Source organism: Oncorhynchus mykiss, chromosome 20, assembly GCF_057628025.1.
Source record: "Oncorhynchus mykiss isolate SJ-2025 chromosome 20, ASM5762802v1, whole genome shotgun sequence".
Lineage (NCBI taxonomy): Eukaryota > Metazoa > Chordata > Actinopteri > Salmoniformes > Salmonidae > Oncorhynchus > Oncorhynchus mykiss.
This window is the reverse complement of record NC_143041.1, coordinates 9,096,852-9,118,578: the sequence shown is the minus strand read 5'-3', so window position 1 is coordinate 9,118,578 and position 21,727 is coordinate 9,096,852. Positions and strand designations below refer to the sequence as shown.

Genomic DNA, 21,727 nt, shown 5'->3' with positions numbered 1-21,727 from the left:
TGTATTACATTCTCCAATGTTATTTTCCAGATCTTGTAATGCCCTATAATAACGAAACTACTATCATCGCCTACTGGACAAATTCAGCCATTGGTTCATTTGGTGCAGCAGCCAATCCGCGTTTACAGTAAAACACCACACTTCCTGTTTCGGATTAAAGAAAATATCGCAATTAATGGTATATTCAATCTGATATGACGAATGAATTGCAGTGACTTACCATACCGTTTATGAGAGAGAACACACGGTAAGGGATGGGCTATTGCTAACTATTACATGTATTGCTGTGCTTTAGTGGTAAGCCTCCCTGTAACGCTTAAAGAGCAATGTCAAGCTAATATTTACTCAGTGCTAGCTAGGCCATTCATTGTATGTATAGTCATGCCACGTTTGTAATGTTGAGTGTCCTTCATGTGGTTGTAGATTTGCTGATAGCAGTAGTCAGCTGTTATGCAACAACTGCAGTCTACCTGTGATAAGTTTAGCATGCTAACAGTAGACTACTTTGTAAACCAACCAAAAGCTTAGGTACTATGTGTCACATAGGTGCCCGATAATCAACAATGTATCAATGTTGATCAATCGCCATCCTATTACAATGTAGCAAACGTAATTCATGTGCCACAGTATTTTCTCAGTGATTGACAATGTTGCCGTTTAGCAAGTAGCAGTATCTAGAGACTCTCGAGTTAATTGGGCGAGTCACTAGATCAGATCGCAGCTTGCTTCAGATAGTGTACAGGTTTATCTCTCTGGCTAGTTTATTGATTGCTTTTGACAGGGGCTACAACTTCGTAGAGCATCCCTTGCCCCAGGCATTACATAACGTACTGGGACCAGGATAGGATGTAATAGGTTGAGGCTGCCTCGACTGGACACTGGTGTAAGGTCAGTTTAGCCTTTTACCCAGTGGTGGAAAAAGTACTCCATTGTCATACTTGAGTAAAAGTAAAGATAAGGTAATAGAAAATGACTCAAGTAAAGGTGAAAGTCACCCAGTAAAATACTACTTGAGTAAAAGTATTTGGTTTTAAATATACTTAAGTATAAAAGTAAGTAAAAGTAAAAGTATAAATAATTTCAACTGCCTTATATTATTAAGCAAACCAGACAGCACAATTTTCTTTTTTACATTTATTGGTGGATAACCAGGGGCAAACGCCAACACTCAGACAAAGCGTTTGTATTTAGTGAGTCTGCCAGATCAGAGGCAATAGGGTTGACCAGGGATGTTCTCTTGTGTGAATTGGACCATTTTTCTGTCAAAATGTAACGAGTACTTTACGGTGTCAGGGGAAAAGTAGGAAGTACATTATTTTCTTTAGGAATGTAGCGAAGTAAAAGTTGCCAAAAATATAAAAAGTAAAGTACAGATACCCCCAAAACTGACTTAAGTGGTACTTTAAAGTACTTTTAGTGAAGTACTATACACCACTGCTTTTACCCTTACATGGATAGATGGAATAGAGGCAGACTCTGTACTACAGCTTATTCTGCACTCCTCCAGAAGAGAGACGAGGCAGGGCCAGGGGCCACGAGGGAGAGCTGAAAAGAAGGTCAGCAGTGAGCATGCTGATTCAGACTCACTAGCCTGCTGGCTAGCCTAGCTACATCACTGGACTGTTTTAATTAGAAATATGATTTCCTTATTATTAGACTAAGCAGTTTGGCTGGGTGTGTGCCTCTCAATGAGGGTAATTTGAGGGAACTCGCTCTCTCGCTTTCTCTTTTTCTTCCTCCATACACCCTTTATGGTCCTCCCTCTCTGTGACCTCTGCTATTTGTCCATCCTCCTCTTCCCCATTTCTCACCCCTCTTTCCAAATGAAAACAAGGCATCTTTCTTTGTTATGTCTTCCTTCTCCCTAGGCCTGACCATGTCTGTGTCCCTGCTGTGGGCAGTGGATGTGTACGGGCGCGTTTACAGCCTGTCCACCGGAGGGCAGCAGTGGGAGCAGTGTCATGATGCCGTGTTAGAGTTTAAGAGGGTGACAGCAGTACAGCAGTGCTGCTGGGGTATCGCCTGTGACCACCACATCTACCTGAATGTCCACTCTAGTGATGTACCCATACGTTACCAGGAGGAGACATACGAGAACCAGGTACATGGTGTCGTGTCCTCGGAACGGACAGGTTTAGGGTCATGAAATATTGTGTGGATGAAGGGCGGGTGGGTGCCGGACAGGTTGAATAAAGATATACTTTTTAATAGAAAATCCATAAATGCATAATTATTGTGCAAGTCATATCTTTAGGCTACATTGAGGTTCTTCTTTCATTATCTTTATCTGGTGTTAGTACAGTGAGGGAAAAAAAGTATTTGAAACCCTGCTGATTTTGTACGTTTGCCCACTGACAAAGAAATTACCAGTCTATAATTTTAATGGTAGGTTTATTTGAACAGTGAGAGACAGAATAACAACAACAAAAATCCAGAAAAACGCATGTCAAAAATGTTATTAATTGATTTGCATTTTAATGAGGGAATGTTATGTGTGATGATTGTGAGACGTTATACAAATTCGACAGTCACAAGACCTCTTAAAGATCGGACCCTTTTTTTAAAACATTTCCGCCTAAAATTACATACCCAAATCGAACTGCCTGTAACTCAGGACCTGAAGCAAGGCTATGCATATTCTTGATACCATTTTGAAAGGAAACATTTAGAAGTTTGTGGAAATGTGAAATGAATGTAGGAGAATTTAACACATTAGATCTGGTAAAAGATAATACAAACAAAAAAGCATGCGTTTTCAATTTTTTGGTTTAAAAGGCCATACATTGAGATAGGATTCTATGTGTAATTTTGGCGTTTTACACAAGATGGCAGTAGTGTGTGTGCAACGTTTCAGACCTATCCAGTGAAGAATTACATCACTACACAATATTTTGTGTCAAGTCTGCCCTGAGTTTGACCAAATGTGCCGAATTGGTCAATTTATACATTTTCAAGTACAAAACTATAGAGAACATCCAAAAATACTAAGGGGGGTCTACTGTAAATTGAACACTGCAGTTAGATGAACAATAATTTAAGCTTCCTGCCCATATAAGACATGTTTATGTCTCGGAAAGTTGGCTGTTGTTTACAATGTCATTCTAGTCACATTATTGCATATTAAGCAACAACTGTCCCAGTTTAGGGACTGATCCCGTAGAGGTTAAAATGGTACGTCAAGGGAACAGTAGGCTACTGTTCAGATGGGTTAAATGGATGGAATAATAGCCTAACTGAAATCTGGATACTGAATGTAGGTTTATAACCTTTCACATAACCTAATATAATATTAACTCTTGCAGAATTGAGCATTCCTTGCAGTACAATTATACACCAAATGTTAATTTTGACTCTGGAACAGGAGTGAAGAAATATATTATTGATTTATTTCAGCATCTTGAGAGAATGAAACCGAATGAAATCGGTTAGTGACTGTAAAGATGCTATCTTTATCAGTATCATAAAAGCGGATACTATTTCAACCACATCAAAAATGCATCCAAGCCGAACTGAAGTCTTATCAGCAACATGTTGGGTCTATTTAACAGCTTTTACTTTTCTTAAAACCGGTCAAACTGATTTAGCGCGGGAAATCTTTCCAGGTTTTTGTTGTTTTGTTATTGCATTTTCTCCCTGGTCCATAAACGTTTTTGCTCCACTAGAGAAGCAGAGATGAAAGAGAAAACAAACTTTACCGACGTCAACTAGATTGAAGCATTCATTCTATCAATTTATGACATTATTCTGGCCACCAACTGTTTTATTTAGTCTTCTAGGGCAACAAGTAATGACAGAAGAGAAGCTGTATGTGTCTAATTATAGACAAGTTGACTAACTACCAAAACGTCTGAAAATATAAGCAGAAACGTAGGACTATCTAAAAAGGCCTGTCAAAAGATTATTCTTCCTCTGACTGTACAGTGCATTTTCTATATTTGTGGGTTAGGGTTGGGTGCAGATTTTCACTTTATCATATATAGTCGGGCGTTTGCAGGTGGGTTATTAGAAATTGCGGACGGATGCGGGTGTACAAACAGCTGACCTGCGCATCACTAGTGTGTGTGTGTATTTGTGCTTCTTTTGCCCCTGCTGCATTTATGATTCTTGTAACTCTCTCTCTCTCTCAGCGATGGAATCCCAAGGATAACTTCTCGGATCACTTGTTGCCGAGCGACCGCTGGCATTGGAGTGACATCACAGGGCTGGAACACCAACCCCTGGATAGTTTCCTTCTTCCCTCCACCAACTGGGAGTGGGAGGGGGACTGGTACATCGACGAGAACTTTGGAGGAGAACCCACAGAGAAAGGAGTGAGTGTCTGTCGTTCTTCGCTATTTTTCTCACACTCTCACTCTCTCTTTCTCTCTGTCTTTTCGTTCTCTTTCTCTCTTGTCTCCCCATTTTAGACTTTCCCTCTGTTCTCACCTTATCTCTTTCCCTCTCTCTTTCCTTCCCTCCCTCTATGTCCTTGTCTTACCCTCATCTACGATGATTCATCTGTGAATGGATTTGTCTGCAGGGTTGGACCTATGCCTTGGACTTCCCTGCCACCTACACCAAAGACAAGAAGTGGAACTCGTGTGTCCGTCGCAGGCGATGGATCCGCTACAGGAGGTACAAGGCCACAGACACCTGGGCCAAGGTGTGTATTTGGAGAAATATAATCACCTACCACAACTAGGATGTAACTGTATGCCTCTGCTGTGAATGCTTTCTTTGTGTACTGAACTGTACTCATCATGTACTGTAGGTTTGTTTAGGCCTGTGTGTGTGTGTTGACCCGTATCTCTCTGTGTTACCAGATCCCATCTGAGGGTCACAGTGGTCCCCTGCCAGACCCCTTTAATGACATCAGCTGTGGGGGCTGGGAGATCAGTGAGGAGCCCAGGGGGAGGCTGTCTCTGTGGGCTGTCTCTCTACAGGGCAAGGTATTACACACGCACACACATAAATGCACACACACACACAAACACACTAATACATGCACACACACATGAATGGCATGGACACACGCGCACACACAGCTCAGAGGGGGAGGTCATATCTCCAGAGATCACAAAACACACACATACAACACAAATGTATTTGTAAACGAACAAATCAATTTGATTGACTAATTGCCTGTGTGTGTTTGATCTGGGTCATTAGGTGTGGTTTCGTGAGGGTATCCACCACCACAGCCCAGAGGGGGAAGGTTGGGAGGAGGTGTCTCTGCCTGGGGAGGTAGTGCAGATCAGCTGTGGTCCAGGGGACCTGGTTTGGGCTGTGCTCTGGGAAGGACAACTCATCGTCAGGGAGGGCATCACCAGAGACTGCCCACAAGGTGGCTGGTTAACAGAGGAAGTGTGTGTGTGTGTTTATTCGTGTTAGAGGGAGAGAGAGCGAGATGGAGAGAGAGACATAGAGAATGAGAGACCGCATGTTTGTGTCTGTTTGTGTGTGTGCAAGGGAGAGAGAGAGAGAGAGAGAGCCTGAGATTGTGTCTAATGGTGTCTTTCCTCCTTTTCTCTCTCTACCAGGCTCGTCCTGGGTGGTGGTGGACTCTCCCAACCCAGAGGCCGGGGCCATCCACGTAGCTGTGGGGGACAACGTAGTCTGGGCCGTCACCAAGGACAACAAAGTAAGACTACATGAAACACTCTCATGTATGTTCTCTAACGCTTCCCTTGTCAGCAGTTTGTTCCTGATGATTATCTCTCTGTATCTGTCAGGTATGGTTCAGGCGTGGCATCAACTCCCATAACCCATGTGGTTCAGGCTGGATCGGGATGGTCGGGGAGATGGTCATGGTCAACGTGGGCCTCAACGACCAGGTAAGGATTTGATCAATGTTTATTAACAGACCTTCTAATAGATTGTCAGGTAAGTTCTCTGAGTGTGGTTTATAAAGATTCACTTGTCGCTGTCCATAGTGCTGAAACATGTTTGGTCGGGCATTCTACACAGGTCAATGTATGTTTGTTCTGACTCTGTCCAGGTGTGGGGTATCAGCTGTGTGGACCGGGCAGTGTATTTCCGTCAGGGTGTGACCTCCAGTGAGTTGAGTGGTAAAGCCTGGAAGGCTGTCAACGTGCCCCGAGACGGAGACATCAGGTCCCACTCCTCCGCCAGCATTAGCAGTCTGCACAGGTGGACATGGACACGGAATACTGTGACACATTTCCAATGCTTGGGCAATCTCATCTCCATAAAACAATTAGCCAAACAGTCTGCCAGCTGGGTGCTCTGCGTAATACTAATATCTCTCTCTCTCTCTCCCTGTCCCACAGTGCTGGTTGTTTCTTCAGTGGTGAGGTACAAGCCCAGTCTGTGATGAGTGAAGACTTGGACACAGAGGGCGGTCCACAGAGGGCGGTCCTAGAAGTAGGGGCATGCCCCTCCTCTCCTCCCCCCGAGCCCCCTCCCATCGACCCCGACGTCCCCAAACCACGCATCCCTAAGGTCACCAGCGACAGCTTCATCTCTGAGATGCTCTCCGACCGTGAGGTCAAACAGGAGGGGGCCACCGCTGTCACCACTGCCAGTCCCTCTATCCCAGAAGAGGAAGTCGCTCTTGGGGAACCAGAGGCCAAGTGTCCCCCTCCGGCTCTGGTTCTCTCCCCCAGCCTGTCTGGAGGGCTTGGGGACCCCCAGTGGAGTAACGTGGACCTGGAAGAGACCCAGACTCACCTGGCTGTGGGGCCTGCCGTGGTGAGAGGGGACTCGGCTGACACCTGTAGTCTGTCCTCGGTGGCCACCTACACCCTGTGTCAGGGGGAGCCGTATGGGGCAGATGAACACCCGCTCTGGGCATGGGTCAGTGGAGGAGGCTGTGGTGTGAACTGTCACTCCCAGCTCAACTGGTTCAACTCTGCCACAGGTGAGACACAGATACTGTAGATATTGTATTTCTCCTGTATATTAAAACAAGCCTAGGGATATGCAAAACCCCAGCTCCAACTCGCAATTAAACCAGAATACACACTTCTGCCTGATGTAACAGTGTCTGTCTGCTTTTTCCTTGTTGTTGTTGAGCCACTGGAGCGTTTCCTCACACGTTGTTGATAAAGTTTGGACCGTTGTCTTATTGTCTCTCCCAGCCCTGGCATCATCAGTCCAGTCCATGAGTCTGTCCATCAGTCCAGCCCAGACAGCTGCCTGGCGGAAACAGATCTTTGAGCAGCTCAGCGAACGCTCTAAGAGAGAGATGGACCACTTTAAACACTACGAACAGGCGGTAGAACAGGTACCGACAACTTGAACGTTTACAAATGCCACTTTTTGGTTGCTTGCCTTGATTTAATGAGTTTTGTTTATGACTTGTCCTTGTTGTATAGATGCTGATTAGTCTCCCTCCCTCCCCTCCTTCTCTCTCTCCCTCCCCCCCTCCGTCCCAGTCTGTGTGGGTGAAGAAAGGGGCCATGCAGTGGTGGAGGGACTGGAAGCCCCATAAGTGGGTGGATGTGAGGTTTGCCTTGGAGCAGTTCTCAGGACCAGAGGGAAACCAGGATGGTATTCTCTTCCTCTACTACAACTTCAACGAGGAGAAGAAGGTGAGGGGAGGGCCACAGTGCCTGTGTGTGGGTGTTTTCTGTGATGAGTTATTTAGTCCTTGTTTTCTCCTCCTCTCCTCCCTCTCTCCAGTACCTGCATGCATTCATCAACGAGGTGACTATCTTGGTGCCGGTGCTGAATGACTCCAAACACACGTTTGCCGTCTACACAGCAGAGAGGACCAAACAGAGGTGGCCTATCAGACTGGCTGCTGCCACTGAGGTGGAGATGCACGACTGGGTAGGTTATATGATCACTGTCTTCCATCTGAACCTGTCACAAAGTACAGTGCTCCATTTTCACAGAATATCATATGTTTTATTCATAAGCAAATGTCATGCTAAATGATGGATGGCAAAAGGGTTATGCCACAAAGAACCAGACAATCTTTTTAAATGAACCTTTTATGTAGTATGACTTTGCCTCTATGTAGGGCTTATGAAGACTTTATGTATGCTAAATACGTCCTTTATAAGTTGTAGTTTGGTAAAAGTGGGGCCTTAATGTCTTGACTATGTCTCTCTGTACCCCCAGCTGGCCCTGCTGAGTGTGTCGTGCTGTGACTCCCGGGGGATCCAGGGTCCCCCCTCTAAACAAGCCATCTGGTCAGTCACCTGTAAAGGAGACATCTTCGTCTGTGAGCCTTCGCCTAGCCTGGAAGCCTGTCCCTACCCCACACCCTGCGACCAGATGTAAGACCCGTCCTCTGGGCAGTTATCAATGCTTTATAAAGGCTTGGTAAATGAGACCTCTGAATACAAACCTGCAGTACATCGTGAATGAGTTATTTGTGGATAAATAGATGGATATTTATTGATCATATATATGCACTTACAACTGAATAGTCTTAACTGATTAAACATTGGTTGACAGTCACTTTTCTTTCTTTTGTCTCTAACCACATGTTGCTCTGTCCTGTCTGCCCTGTCTGCCCTGTCTGCCCTGTCTGCCCTGTCTGTGTGTGTTTGCAGGTTCTGGCGTCAGGTGGGGGGCCACCTACGTCTGGTGGAGTGTAACAGTCTGGGGGTGGTTTGGGGGGTAGGCTACGACCACACTGCCTGGGTCTACACCGGCTATGGAGGGGGATTCTTCCAGGGTAAACACCAATATATACCAAACATAAACCTACTGGACTGGACTTAAAGCATATACCAAACATAAACCTACTGGACTGGACTTAAAGCATATACCAAACATAAACCTACTGGACTGGACTTAAAGCATATGCCAAACATGACCAAGTACTGTATAGCCACTAACGGGGAAACCAAACTGGCAACGTCACGTGTGCGAGCATTGGAAAATAAATGATTTAGCAAGCTAGCTTAATGTCCATGAATGTTTATTTTAAGTGTTGAACAGTCCACAAATTGATAAAGTTGGTTCACATTTAGATTTGTTATTTTTACCTGTGTGTCATGATCGCGTCTGGTGGGGATAGACAAAATCAACATGCTCGCGGACATAAGTGCAGGGCCAGTTTGGTCAGGGTGAAAAGGTATTTATCAGCTCTACTTGATCTCAGCCCCTGACTATAACCTCTCTCTTGTCTTTGTCAGGTCTGGCCAGCAGCACAGATAATATCTTCACCCAGACAGATGTGAAGTGTGTCTACATCTATGAGAACCAGAGGTGGAACCCAGTCACAGGTTACACCAACAGAGGCCTCCCAACAGACCGTTACATGTGGAGTGATGCAACAGGACTGCAGGAGTGTACCAAGGCCAACGCCAAACCTCCATCCCCTCACTGGACATGGGTGGGTACCACTAGCAGGACAAAATATGTCCAGTTCACCCTCAATAGAGCGCAATAGTAATGACAACTCTTTTGTAGGCACTAACTCTGCCATGGCTCGTTGGTCAAAGCCTATGGGGAAATGAATGGGGCTTTTGTAGGAGTTTTGGATAAATAGAAAAAATAAAGTCTGTGGTTATCAGCCAATGTCAGTCTTTTTTTCCCTTTCATTTATGTAATCAAAACAAGCACATTAAAGGCTTCATAATTCATAAAGGTCATGGAGTACAAGCTGGCGAGCTCTATGGACAATGTCACATTTGAACTTAAACATCCACACAGTAGCAGTAGATGTTCAAAACGGTCCTACAAACAACGCTTGTTATCATGACACAAGGCGAGACCCAGGCAGATGGTTGGAGTCTTACAATATTTATTAATCCAGTAGGGGAAGGCAGGAGACTGGTCGTGGTCAGGCAAAAGGGGCAAAACCAGTTCAGAGTCCAAAAAGTACCGAAGGGCAGGCAGAATCAAGGTCAGGGCAGGCAGGATAATCAGGCAGGTGGGAAAGAAGTCCAGAGTCAGGCAGGAGTCAAAACCGGGAGGACTAGCAAAAAGAGAATAGCAAAAGGAGTATGGGAAAAACACTCTGGTTGATTTGACTAACATACTAGACGAACTGCTCTGTCTCTTATCAGGTAGCAGACTGGACCATTGACTATGGGATCTCCGGGGGGACAGACCGAGAGGGTTGGCAATACGCAGCTGATTTCCCAAGGTGAGTGTACCTAACCCTCCCCAATACATATTCATTGGTCTATCTATCACATCAAGCTGAATCTTTTCCCAGCTAGGAAAGCATCCATAATATTTGTTTACGTCACTGTCGTGTGTTGTCTCTCCACTCTGTATGTACTCTTCCAGGTCGTATCATGGCCACAAGACCTTGAAGGACTTTGTTCGTCGTAGACGATGGGCCAGGTACTGTACCTTACTACACAACAATGGCTCTGTTCCCTCATCACCGTTTCTTTAGTCAGCACACAATAATAATATATAGCGCTTTTCATTGCAAAGAGAATCTCAAAGACGCCGTAAAACCAAACAAAACAAACGTGGAGATCTGGCAGGTCTTGGGCGATGGTCATCCGCAGCGTCAGATGACGAGGTGTTGTTGAGCTGGGTGGTTCGGAAAGGCTGGGCAGTACTTCAGAGGATGGAGCTTTGATGGCACAGAGAGGGAGCAGCGTCAATCAGTTACTTAGACAAGCACGGTGCTGTTCATCAGGCACCTCATTCGTTGTGACCTTCTCCTCCTCTGTAGGTAGGCTGGATAGTCCACTACTGAAGTGTAGCACCCACCTAGGTGATACAATGGTCTGGTCTGCCTCATTCTGCCGACTCAGTACTCTGTTTAAACAACCCTGAGTTTGCGCTCTAGGTAGAAAAATGGCCCGTAAGCACATATCAAGGATCAGCTTTACTCTACCTAAATCCTAACCTTCGACATTGAGGGAAACACAATAACTGACCTTAGATTAGCTCTAGGACACAGTTCTTCAACCCTGGTCTTGGGGACCTACAGGAAGTGCATGTTTTTGCTCCACCCCACTACCAACACAGCTAATTAACTAGTGGTACACTGGTCTAGTTGCGACTTATCTCCTATTTTAACAACCCTTGTAAACTACGTGGCCAAAAGTATGTGGACACCTGCTCGTCGAACATCTCATTCCAAAATCATGGGCATTGATATGGAGTTGGTCCCCCTTTTGCTGCTATGACAGCCTTCACTCTTCTGGGAAGGCTTTCCGCTAGATGTTGGAACATTGCTGCAGGGACTTGCTTCCACTCAGCCACAAGAGCATTAGTGATGTTGGGCACTGATGCTGGGCAATTAGGCCTGGCTCGCAGTCTGCATTTCAATTCATCCCAAAGGTGTGCGATGGGGTTGAGGTCAAAGCTCTGTGCAGGACAGTTAAGTTCTTCCACACCAATCTCAACAAACTATTTATGTTTGGACACAGCTTTGTGCACGGGGGCATTGTCAAGCTGTATCAAGAAAGGGCCTTCCCCAAACTGGGCTCCCGATTGGTGCCGCGGTCTACGGCACTGCATCGCAGTGCTAGAGGCATCACTACAGACCCTGGTTCGATTCCAGGCTGAATCACAACCAGCCGTAATTGGGAGTCCCATAGGGCGCCACACAATTGGCCCATTGTCATCCAGGTTTGGCCGGTGTAGGCCGTCAGTGTAAATAATAATTTGTTCTTAACTGAATTGCCTAGTTAAAGGTTAAGTAAAAACTTTTGCCACAAAGTTGGAAGCACAGAATCATCTAGAATGCTGGAGCTTTAAGATTTCCCTTCACTGGAACTAAGGAGCCTAGCCGGAACCATGAAAACCGCTCCAGACCATTATCCTGCTCCACCAAACTTTACAGTTGGCACTATGCATTCGGGCAGCTAGGCCGACTGGGCCAATTGTGTGGCGCCCTATGGGACTCCCAATCACGGTTCTCCTGGCATCCGCCAAACCCAGATTTGTCTGTCGGACTGCCAGATGGTGAAGCGTGATTCATCACTCCAGAGAAGGCGTTTCCACTGCTCCAGAGTCCAGTGGTGGGGAGCTTTACACCCCTCCAGCCAATGATTGTGCATGTTGATCTTAGGCTTGTGTGTGGCTGCTCGGCTATGGAAACCCATTTCATGAATCTCCTGACGAACAGTTCTTGTTCTGACGTTGCTTCCAGAGGCAGTTTGGAACTCGGTAGCTACGCGGTTCAGCAATCAGTAGTCCTGTTCTGTGAGCTTGTGTGACCTACCACTTTGCGGCTGAGCAGTTGTTGATCCTAGACGTTTGTACTTCACAATAACAGCACTTACAGTTGACCGGCAGCTCTAGCAGGTCAGGAACGTAACTTAATCGTTCTACTGCCAATGTTTGTCTATGGAGATTGCATGGCCGTTTGCTCGATTTTATACACCTGTCAGCAACGGGTGTGGCTGAAAAAGCCGAATCCACTCATTTGAAGGGCTGTCCACATACTTTTGTGTGTGTGTATATATTGTGTATTTCCTCTGACAGGAAGTGTAAACTGACGACCACAGGGCCGTGGCAGGAAGTCCCACCCATCCCGTTGAGTGACGTGACCATCGTCCTGTGTGGAGCTCAGAGCAGTGTTGAGCCGATCCCTCTGTGGGCCATCAGTAACAAGGGAGACGTGCTCTGTAGACTGGGGGTCACCCTACTGACTCCTGCCGTGAGTCTTACACACACACACACACACACACACACAATATGTAAACACACATGTTCACTGTGAATACGCACACATTGTATTTGATAACCGAAGTGGTTGTGTGTGTTCCTAGGGGACGTCATGGCTTCACGTGGGCACAGACCAGCCGTTTAAGTCTATCTCCATCGGTGGGGCCAACCAGGTGTGGGCCATTGCCAGGGATGGATCTGCCTTCTACAGGGGCTCTGTGTCCTCAGAGAGCCCTGCAGGTCAGCCAGAGAACCACGCAGAACCCACACACTCTGACAGAACCCAGGGTTCTCCCTTCAGTCTTACTGCTAATCAACAGTTCAGTCAGTCACTCAAATGTATTTCTAAAGCTGTTTTTACATCAGCAGTTGTCACAAAGTGCTTTACAGTAATACTGTGGCTCAATTTTTCCTTTCTGGAGGAGCTTACCTCTCTGGGCTCTGGTTCATATCACAGAGATGCACCTTATGATGATGATAGTAGACTAACCACTGGCTGTTTAATGTACTATTGCCCCCTGCAGGAGATTGCTGGTACCACATCCCCTGTCCTGAAAGACAGAAGCTCCAACAGGTGTCTGTAGGGAGAACATCGGTCTACACTGTGGATCAAAATGGTACAACAGAAAATAATTTCATGACTTACTATGACACTTGTCTTTATTATCAGCTGTCTATTAGTTGTGCCATCGCAATGATTTATTTTTGTCATGATTTTAATGCTGTGCTCTCCATCCAGGTAACCTGTGGTTCAGACAGGGCCTGACTCCCAGCTACCCCCAGGGATCATCATGGGAACACATCTGCAACAATGTACGCAAGGTCTCCGTAGGACCTCTAGACCAGGTGAGCAGAACCTACAATCTAAAACCAGGGTGGTTGTCGTCGGCAATAATGAATCATAAAGACTTTCTCTTTTCTCAAAATTCAACGCTCTTGACTTTGCACTGTGTTGAGTAACTCAACCTTTCTCGTTGTGTTTGTGTAGGTGTGGATCATAGCTGACAAGGTGCAAGGCAGCCACAGTCTGAGCTGTGGGACAGTCTGCCACCGTCTGGGGGTTCAGCCCATGGAGCCAAAGGGACAGTCGTGGGACTACGGCATCGGGGTGAGACTCTTTAACCTTACCTCTAACCCTGACCCTAACCCATCAACATGCTTCTGAGACACCAATGACTTTGAAGGTTTTCTTGGTGGGGGGGCTGTCTGACTTTCTCTCTACGTCTGTTATCTTTCTCTCTCTCTCTCTCTTCCGCTCTTCCTCTCGCTCTCCTCAGGGTGGCTGGGACCACATCACTGTGAGAGGGAACTCCATTGAGGCTCCTCGTGTCCGTATGCCCTCCCTGACACCCTCCCTCACCTCCTCCCTAACGGACCCCCTCCGCCCCCCTCCACCCCGCAGCCTGCTCCCTGTCATGATCACGGAGATGGAGAACGGGAACGCTGTCAGATGTTAAACACACACACCTACAGTACTTGCTAGTGGACACTATCTCTGTTCTGTCTTCAGCCCAACACTCTCTTCAGATACGCCACAATGCAACTACCCCACCATCCACACTGTACTGTAGCTCCAGCCTCAGCTCTTCTGACCTATCACCTGGCTGTGTTAAAAGACCTTTGAACCCTATCTCTGCGCCCTCAACTTGACTCAGCCAATCACCTTTTCTCTTTACAGCTAGCAGATCATGTTCAGTATTTCCCACATAGAGCACTAATGTCGTTTTTGCGCTATTGTAATTTAAAGGTTAACTCAGCTAAAAGACATTGCCACGAGCAGCACCGCAAATATTCAGATGAGCGAGATGCAAGTCACACACAGTATCTGCACATGTACACAGGATCATTTCACGCTGTTGGAGCGGTAGGTACGGTTCGCTTCACGTTGGTAGAGAGTGGTAGGTACGGTTCGCTTCACGTTGGTAGAGAGTGGTAGGTACGGATCGCTTCACGCTGTTGGAGCGGTAGGTACGGATCGCTTCACGTTGGTAGAGAGTGGTAGGTACGGATCGCTTCACGCTGTTGGAGCGGTAGGTACGGATCGCTTCACGTTGGTAGAGAGCGGTAGGTACGGTTCGCTTCACGTTGGTAGAGAGTGGTAGGTACGGATCGCTTCACGCTGTTGGAGCGGTAGGTACGGATCGCTTCACGTTGGTAGAGAGCGGTAGGTACGGATCGCTTCACGTTGGTAGAGAGTGGTAGGTACGGATCGCTTCACGCTGTTGGAGCGATAGGTACGGATCGCTTCACGTTGGTAGAGAGTGGTAGGTACGGTTCGCTTCACGTTGGTAGAGAGTGGTAGGTACGGTTCGCTTCACGTTGGTAGAGAGTGGTAGGTACGGATCGCTTCACGTTGGTAGAGAGTGGTAGGTACGGATCGCTTCACGCTGTTGGAGCGATAGGTACGGATCGCTTCACGTTGGTAGAGAGTGGTAGGTACGGTTCGCTTCACGTTGGTAGAGAGTGGTAGGTACGGGACCAAAACAAAGGAAATTGACCCACTATGCTGTTTACTTTCTGCATCTACTTCATATATGAGTACGTTTAAATCTGTGCTCTTAAGATAACTTTGTTTTACTTATGGTTTTTGTTTGGTTGAATGTTTTTTATGTGTGTGTTTGGTGTGTACAGTATTATGTGAGTAGATTTTTTTTAATGTTATGTTGGTAATTGATTTATCTTTTTAAAATAATATATGTGTTTTGGGGATGTATTCAATGTGATTGGGGCGAGGTTAAGATGGGTAAGAAAGCATCACTGTCGGCCCAATTATTTGTGACTTATTATAAAAAGTCTGTATCAGGAAGTTACAGTACTTACTACTTTGTACCTGCTGGCAACAGGTCGAGATTCTACTGGAGTCGCACCAAAAACAAGAAGGATTTATTTAAAGAGAACTTTTGTTATTAACGTTTGATAACACATGATGCTTTTACAGTTCTAGGCCTTCCCCCTGAATGGTTTGTATCTGTGATGGCCACAGTGAAGAGTTTGTTGGCCCATGTATTTTTGACAGCACTCGAAAAGAAAGTATATATTCTTCTTTTCATGAAAAATTTGCAATGTGTAGTTCTACACTGGACCAAAGTGTGAATTGCTTGGAAAGGGATGACTTTACGGGGCTTTAAAGTTTATCTGTTTATTTCTCAGGAAAATAAGAGTTCTCCTAAACGCTATTATTGGCATGTTTTTGACCTTCTACGATTGTAGCAGTAATGACTGACAGGCAACACACGTGAAAGGTTTGGTGGAAAGAACAAATAAAATATTTTTGTTATAAATCTGTATATGAGTTTAGTATAAATGTTTTAATGGGGATATTTCAAGGTTGGTTATTGTGCGTTGGTATATAAAAAGGTAAAATATTAGTCCTATGAACTATTATCCATAAACCACAAAAGCTGAAACTAGCACATTTGGGCATTAATTGATCTTACTTCTCTACATGGAAACCATAAGCCAATAGCTATCACTGATATACTGGAACTACAAATAATTGATTGTACAGAAAACTGTCTGTGAAAACTCACTTTATCTTCCTATGGCAGTTCCTAATACAAAGAGGGCGTTTTTTGATAATGTTTCACTTACTACTGTTTAGACTTCATCCTAAAGGAGCGGCACATGCTTGTCATGCTGTGGTGTACCCCTTCACCTTCCAAGCTTTAAGTGTTAGGTCTAGAGGAGGACTTGTCCGTTTAAAAAATGATTCCATTGTTTTTATTGAGTATAATGTCAATTAAAATACTATAATCAGGTACTATTCTAAACCCAACAAGGCTGTTATTGATGTGTATATTTCTCCCTTCCAATAGTGTCCATGGTCAATGTCCTCTCAATAAATGTGATTATTGATAAGGAAGATTATTGTATTTTTTTTATTCTCATCATCCAAAACTCTCATGATCCAAGACTCGGAACCCAAGGCTACAAAGATATTACAGTATAATTCAAACACACATTGTAAGAGCAACATAAATATGTCTTCATTATCAAATTCACCTGTTACACACACACACCACTATTTGTATATAATAACCCAGACGCTTTTATCCAAAGTGACTTACTGTCATGTATCCATACATTTTTAATACACGTGTTCCCGGGAATCGAACCCACTATCCTGCCGTTGAAAGGACCCTTTTACAGCTCTGTAAATACACTTGCAAGATACCATTGCAGTTTGGAGATGGGTCATAGAGAGCACTTGGTCAACACATCAATTCCGACATGTACAAATATATATCTCTGCAGAGCCTGTGGGTCTAGTGGTAACTGCCGGCTTCTTCACCAAAGGCATGGGTTCAATTCCCTGCTTCAACCCTTCAAACTGTTTTTCCCACATGTATACATATATCTACAGTCATAACGATTCGCACTTCATTTAAATGATGGTGTGTTTTCGTTTCCTTACTTAAAGAGTACAGTATTTGACTAAAGTCTGTAGGACCAGTCTATTTAAGCATATCCTTGTCCTGTATGTGACTGTTGTGTCCAGAGGCAGTGCTCAGCAGGGAAAACCAAACGTTGGTCCTAAAAGGTTGAAAACAAGTCTTCCTCTACAGCAGGGGTGGCCTGTCCTATCTACACAGCTTGTGGCCCCTGAGGGCCACAGTGTATGCTGGTTTTTAGTTAGAGAATGAACTATACTTTGACAATCAGTTATTTTACATTGTTGACCAATTAACTACAGTAATCAGCAGTTAGAAAAATATTATGAAAATAAAAGACAATGAAATGAAACAGATTAAATAAAATGGCGCTGAATTGTTCTTTGACGTTGGTCGGTCAGAAGTCGGTCCACTCTTGGTTCTCACCACCAATCAGAGTCAGAATCCAAGTGATATGTTTTATCATGGTCCTCTGGGTATTCTGTCTGTCACTATTCATGCTAGGCCTATGTCTAGACTGGCAAAGTCCACAGGTGCTTTGCTTCAGCCAGCCAGAGGTGGGAGGATGCTGTCTGTGTCTTCACTTAGACTCCACCATTATGTTCTCTTAGAATTAATGTCAAGGGTATGGTGCTAAGAATCACCTCCCACCACTGTCTAATAGAGTTACTGAGTCAAGTTCTTGTATGCTCCATTTAGTGCATGGTGATGTCAGGTATGTCACTATAGCTCACTAGCTTGGTGGAGTATAAGGCTGCATCTCAGATGACACTCTTTCCCCATACAGTGTACTACTTTCGGTCATAAGTACAGTAGCATTGCACAATATGGGAGATAGTGTCAGTTGAGATTCGCTCCCCAAGTCAAGCATGAATGCTCCAACCCTTCGGCTGTTGAGTTAGCACCTGCTAGCTGTTAGCTTTCCTGGCTAAAGCTGTGAATCTGGGTGAGGAACTGAGACAGGCTCTCCTCCCCATCCTCCTCCAGGTGCTGCTGGTAACACTGGAGCAGTCTGGCAGCGCTAGCCTCTGTCGGTGTCTCCCCGGGGGGCAGGCGGGCGCTGGACATCCCCAGGATGATGGTGGTCAGGGACTTGATGTAGTTCTCGGCCAGCGTCAGCGTCTCGATCTTGGAGAGCTTCTTATCCATTTTGACATGCGGGATGGCCTCTCTGAGGGCCTGGAAAGCATTGTTAAGTTTGTGCATGCGCTGGCGCTCTCGCTCGTTGCTCTCCAGCCGCCGGACGTTGCGTTCTTTGTTGCTGTTGTGAGACCGTTGGCGTCTGTGGGGGTTGTGGGTGGCACCCCCTCCTCCTCTACCTTGCTCGCGGTCCCCGCCCCTCAGGACCCCCCTCCAGGAGCCTCCGATATGGACCGAAGCCTCAGAGCCCTCCTGTTCGCTAGAGCCTGGTTCACTGGTGTCACTGGTCTCTGGTTCGGGGTCTGGCTCAGTCCAGGGTTTTCTGGATGACTTAGCGGCCTTCCCTTTAGACTTCATCCTTCAGCCTGATTCAGTGACCCCTCTTCCTCACACTGTCAAAAGCATTGAAAGATAAGAAAAACAACAACTGGTTATAGAAAGGGCTTGTCATGGAAGAAATAAGCAAACAGGGGGCAGGGCCTTTACCCTGAAGGCTACAGTGTTACAGTTGAGTTTAAACACTCAAGTTGGAATACCTGGCTTTTTGAGCACCATTTTATTCCCTTCCAATCTCCTGGCTTAGACTTTAGTTTTTATTATTATTCATAAAAAACACTAGAAATTGGCAACCCAATGAAGTTATAAATGCTGATTACACTGTAATTACATTGTAATTAGCTAATGGAACTAATCCTGCTGTTTACGATCCATAAGCATTTTACTGCACCGTTTACATCCTGTATCCTGACGAATAAGCTTAGATTAATGAGTAATAATGAGGAATACCTGCATAATGCTATTTTATAGTAAGACAGAAATATGGCCCTTTTATCATTGTTTTTATTCGCAGTTTAAAATTAAGATTTAAGAAACACAGCATCTATCTAATCAGCCAGTGTGTGAAAACACCATAATGTTGGTTGTGTAATCTCCACCTCTCTTATCCTGCTGCAGGCTACCCAAGGCTCCAGATAATACCCGACTCAAGGTTACTCTCTTATAACAAACGAGCCAGAAAAGAACAGCACACGTTTGGTAGAGAGATTTTCCCCTGTGTATGCCATCTCATCATTTTAAAAAAAACTCTTAAGGATCTACGGGATCGGTTTCCCTATACCCGGGCGGTTGTTGCTAACCTGCGCTAATTTGACTAGAGTAACAGCAAACTTTCCAGGACATAGACATGTCTTATATGGGCAGAAAGCTTACATTCTTGTTCATCTAACGCACTGTCCAATTTACAGTAGTTATTACAGTGAAAAAATACCATGCTATTGTTTGAGGACAGTGCACAACAACAAAACTGATCACGGCAACTGGTTTGATACATTCACCTCTGAAGGTAAATAACGTTCTTACATTCAGAAATCTTGCTCTGATTTGTCATCCTCAGGGTCCCAGAGATAAAATATAGCAAAGTTTTGTTTGATAAAATACATGTTTATATTCAAATGTAGGAACTGGGTTCTACAGTTTGAACCCCTGCTGTCTATACTGTTATGCTTCATCAGATGCTATTCATGTACCATGGTAACAGGTGAATACACTAATAAAAATACATGGGACTTATATAGCACCTTTCAAGGACTCAAAGTTTTTTTTACTGCAAGTGGCTGTTCTGCTATACTACACCAGCAAACTCAACAAATAATAAGTATTAATATGTATATCAGCCTAATCGAAGTGTAGATTACAACATATATTAAAGTGTTTGACCTTGCAACAATGCTGGGATTATTACTAATGCGACTTGGCGCATCCAATGGCAATGTCTGCGTTAGGGAGCCGTCTGCTGATTTGACAGCTCCAACGCAGTTACACCTCTGACATCCCTTAAATAAAAACAATGAAACTGATATGCAGTTGCCAGTTATCACAAGTTAAGGCAGAACTGATTGAATCTAGCCCTAAATTGACAACACATATTTCCAGTGCATTTTTAAGGCATGTCATATTGAACTCAGTGTATCAATATAATAAAGCCTATTTTATATTAGCATTTAAACGTATACATTTGACCTTTTTCTGAAGTTATTATCTTAGTTCTGAACCCAGTACCAGGACATTTTAGCCAAAAACCTGCTTGGCTCTGTCAGGAGGCTGAAACTTGGCCTCAAGTGGATCTTCCAGCAAGACAATAACCCCAAGCACCCATCAAAATCCACAAAGAAATTATTAATTGACCACAAAGTCTCCGGACTTGAACCCCATTGAAAACCTGTGGTTTGAATTGAAGAAGGCAGTCCATACGGGCAGACGAAGAATATCAAGGATCTGGAAAGATTCTGTTAGGAGGAAAGGTCTTAAATTCCTCACACTGTGTTCTCCAATCTCATAAAACATATTAGAAAAAGGCTCAGGACCATCATCCTTGCAAGATGAGGTATTAAAAGGTATTGAAAACATGGGTGTCAATCTTTTTTAGAAAAAAATATTACTTGTTCATAAAAAAAAATATTTCTCTGAGCAATTGTATTAGTATAAAATAATAGAATTTCATTTTTTTGCATACAATTTGTATGATTTATTTCATACATTATTTTTTTGCTAATCTTTATCAAGAGTGCCAATCATTTTGAACCTGATTGTATGTTTAGATGCATGGAGAATGTTCTACAAGTCAATAATACACTTATAAAAAGAGAGGTGGCAAGTATATTTACTTTAGGGCCTTGAAACCCATTCTTTGTCAATAATTGGATTTAAACAAAACTTTTTAGGCTTGTAGAGACACTAATCAAGCATTGACATTGTTACTTTGTTCCCCGGTCTCCCCTACTGTATGAATACATGTTGTGACTCTCTCATACTCTCTTTCTCCCACGCTCACCAATCATTTACATAAAGTAAATAGTTAGCCTTCATCAAGTTGAGGAAAACAGTGAACATCTTAAATTAATACAACTTCATTGGATTTCAATAAAGAGAAAAGGAATAGACAACAAATTGACATGTTAGTTACCTTTAAAAATGAAAGTAAGATGCCTGTGTATGTAGAAGAATAGTTTTCACCGTGAAACATCAATAATATCCTCAGAATTAAAGTTTCGGTTGAGTGGAAGAAGCGTCTGTCGTTCTGCTCCAAGGATGAAAGATAACTGTCGCATGTGAGGTACCTGTCGCTGCTGTAATGTACACGTTGCGCTCGCTTAGCCAATGGGAGTGCGCTCAGACTCCGGACGTGGTCATCTGTGCCCGTGCGTAGCCAAAAGCCTCGTTTACATCTGAGGCTATGAAGCTAACATGCTTCATTTGTCCTGGTCTTATCAACATTCTGATTGTGCCCACATTGAAGCCTTTGCAGCTACACCAGAGGAGGCTGGTCGGAGGAGCTATAGGAGGACCGGCTCATTGTAATGGCTGGAATGGAATAGTTGGGAACAGTATCAAACACATCAAATATATGGAAACTACAAGTTTGACACATTCCATTTATTCTATTCCAGCCATTATAGCTCCTCCCACCAGCCTCCTCTGATCGAGACATGGTAGTAAAATGTATCTCTCTAGGTCCATCCACGGTCTCCGCATTGTGACCAGATATCCTGGTCCCTGTATGCAAATTATGCAAATGATTTGAAAGACCACTCCAGAGGTGGTCAGTAAGATTAAATGACAATCATATCAAAATGTGTATTTTAAAAGTCGACACCTGT

General features: G+C 44.5%; 2 protein-coding genes across 2 annotated transcripts; one reads left to right on the top strand and one right to left on the bottom strand.

Moving 5' to 3' along the window:
- The first annotated feature begins 97 nt into the window (after nucleotides 1–97).
- On the top strand, nucleotides 98–16,402 carry LOC149974342 (tectonin beta-propeller repeat-containing protein 1-like). Its single transcript, XM_090212126.1, has 24 exons — nucleotides 98–247; nucleotides 1,869–2,101; nucleotides 4,128–4,310; nucleotides 4,520–4,642; nucleotides 4,803–4,928; nucleotides 5,149–5,323; nucleotides 5,520–5,620; nucleotides 5,712–5,813; nucleotides 5,978–6,129; nucleotides 6,270–6,859; nucleotides 7,080–7,225; nucleotides 7,377–7,532; nucleotides 7,624–7,773; nucleotides 8,068–8,225; nucleotides 8,505–8,629; nucleotides 9,093–9,292; nucleotides 9,969–10,048; nucleotides 10,195–10,251; nucleotides 12,358–12,532; nucleotides 12,645–12,780; nucleotides 13,065–13,157; nucleotides 13,280–13,386; nucleotides 13,529–13,648; nucleotides 13,818–16,402. Exons 2-24 carry the CDS (start codon nucleotides 1,877–1,879, stop codon nucleotides 13,995–13,997), a joined length of 3,660 nt encoding a protein of 1,219 aa, XP_090068252.1. The 5' UTR covers nucleotides 98–247; nucleotides 1,869–1,876; the 3' UTR covers nucleotides 13,998–16,402.
- On the bottom strand, nucleotides 16,396–21,229 carry LOC149974341 (class A basic helix-loop-helix protein 15-like). The gene is made up of 2 exons (XM_090212133.1): nucleotides 21,034–21,229; nucleotides 16,396–18,463 (listed from the first exon to the last, which is right to left on the bottom strand). The coding sequence occupies exon 2, from the start codon at nucleotides 18,426–18,428 to the stop codon at nucleotides 17,847–17,849; it is 582 nt and encodes a 193-aa protein (XP_090068259.1). The 5' UTR covers nucleotides 18,429–18,463; nucleotides 21,034–21,229; the 3' UTR covers nucleotides 16,396–17,846.
- Nucleotides 21,230–21,727: the final 498 nt, after the last annotated feature.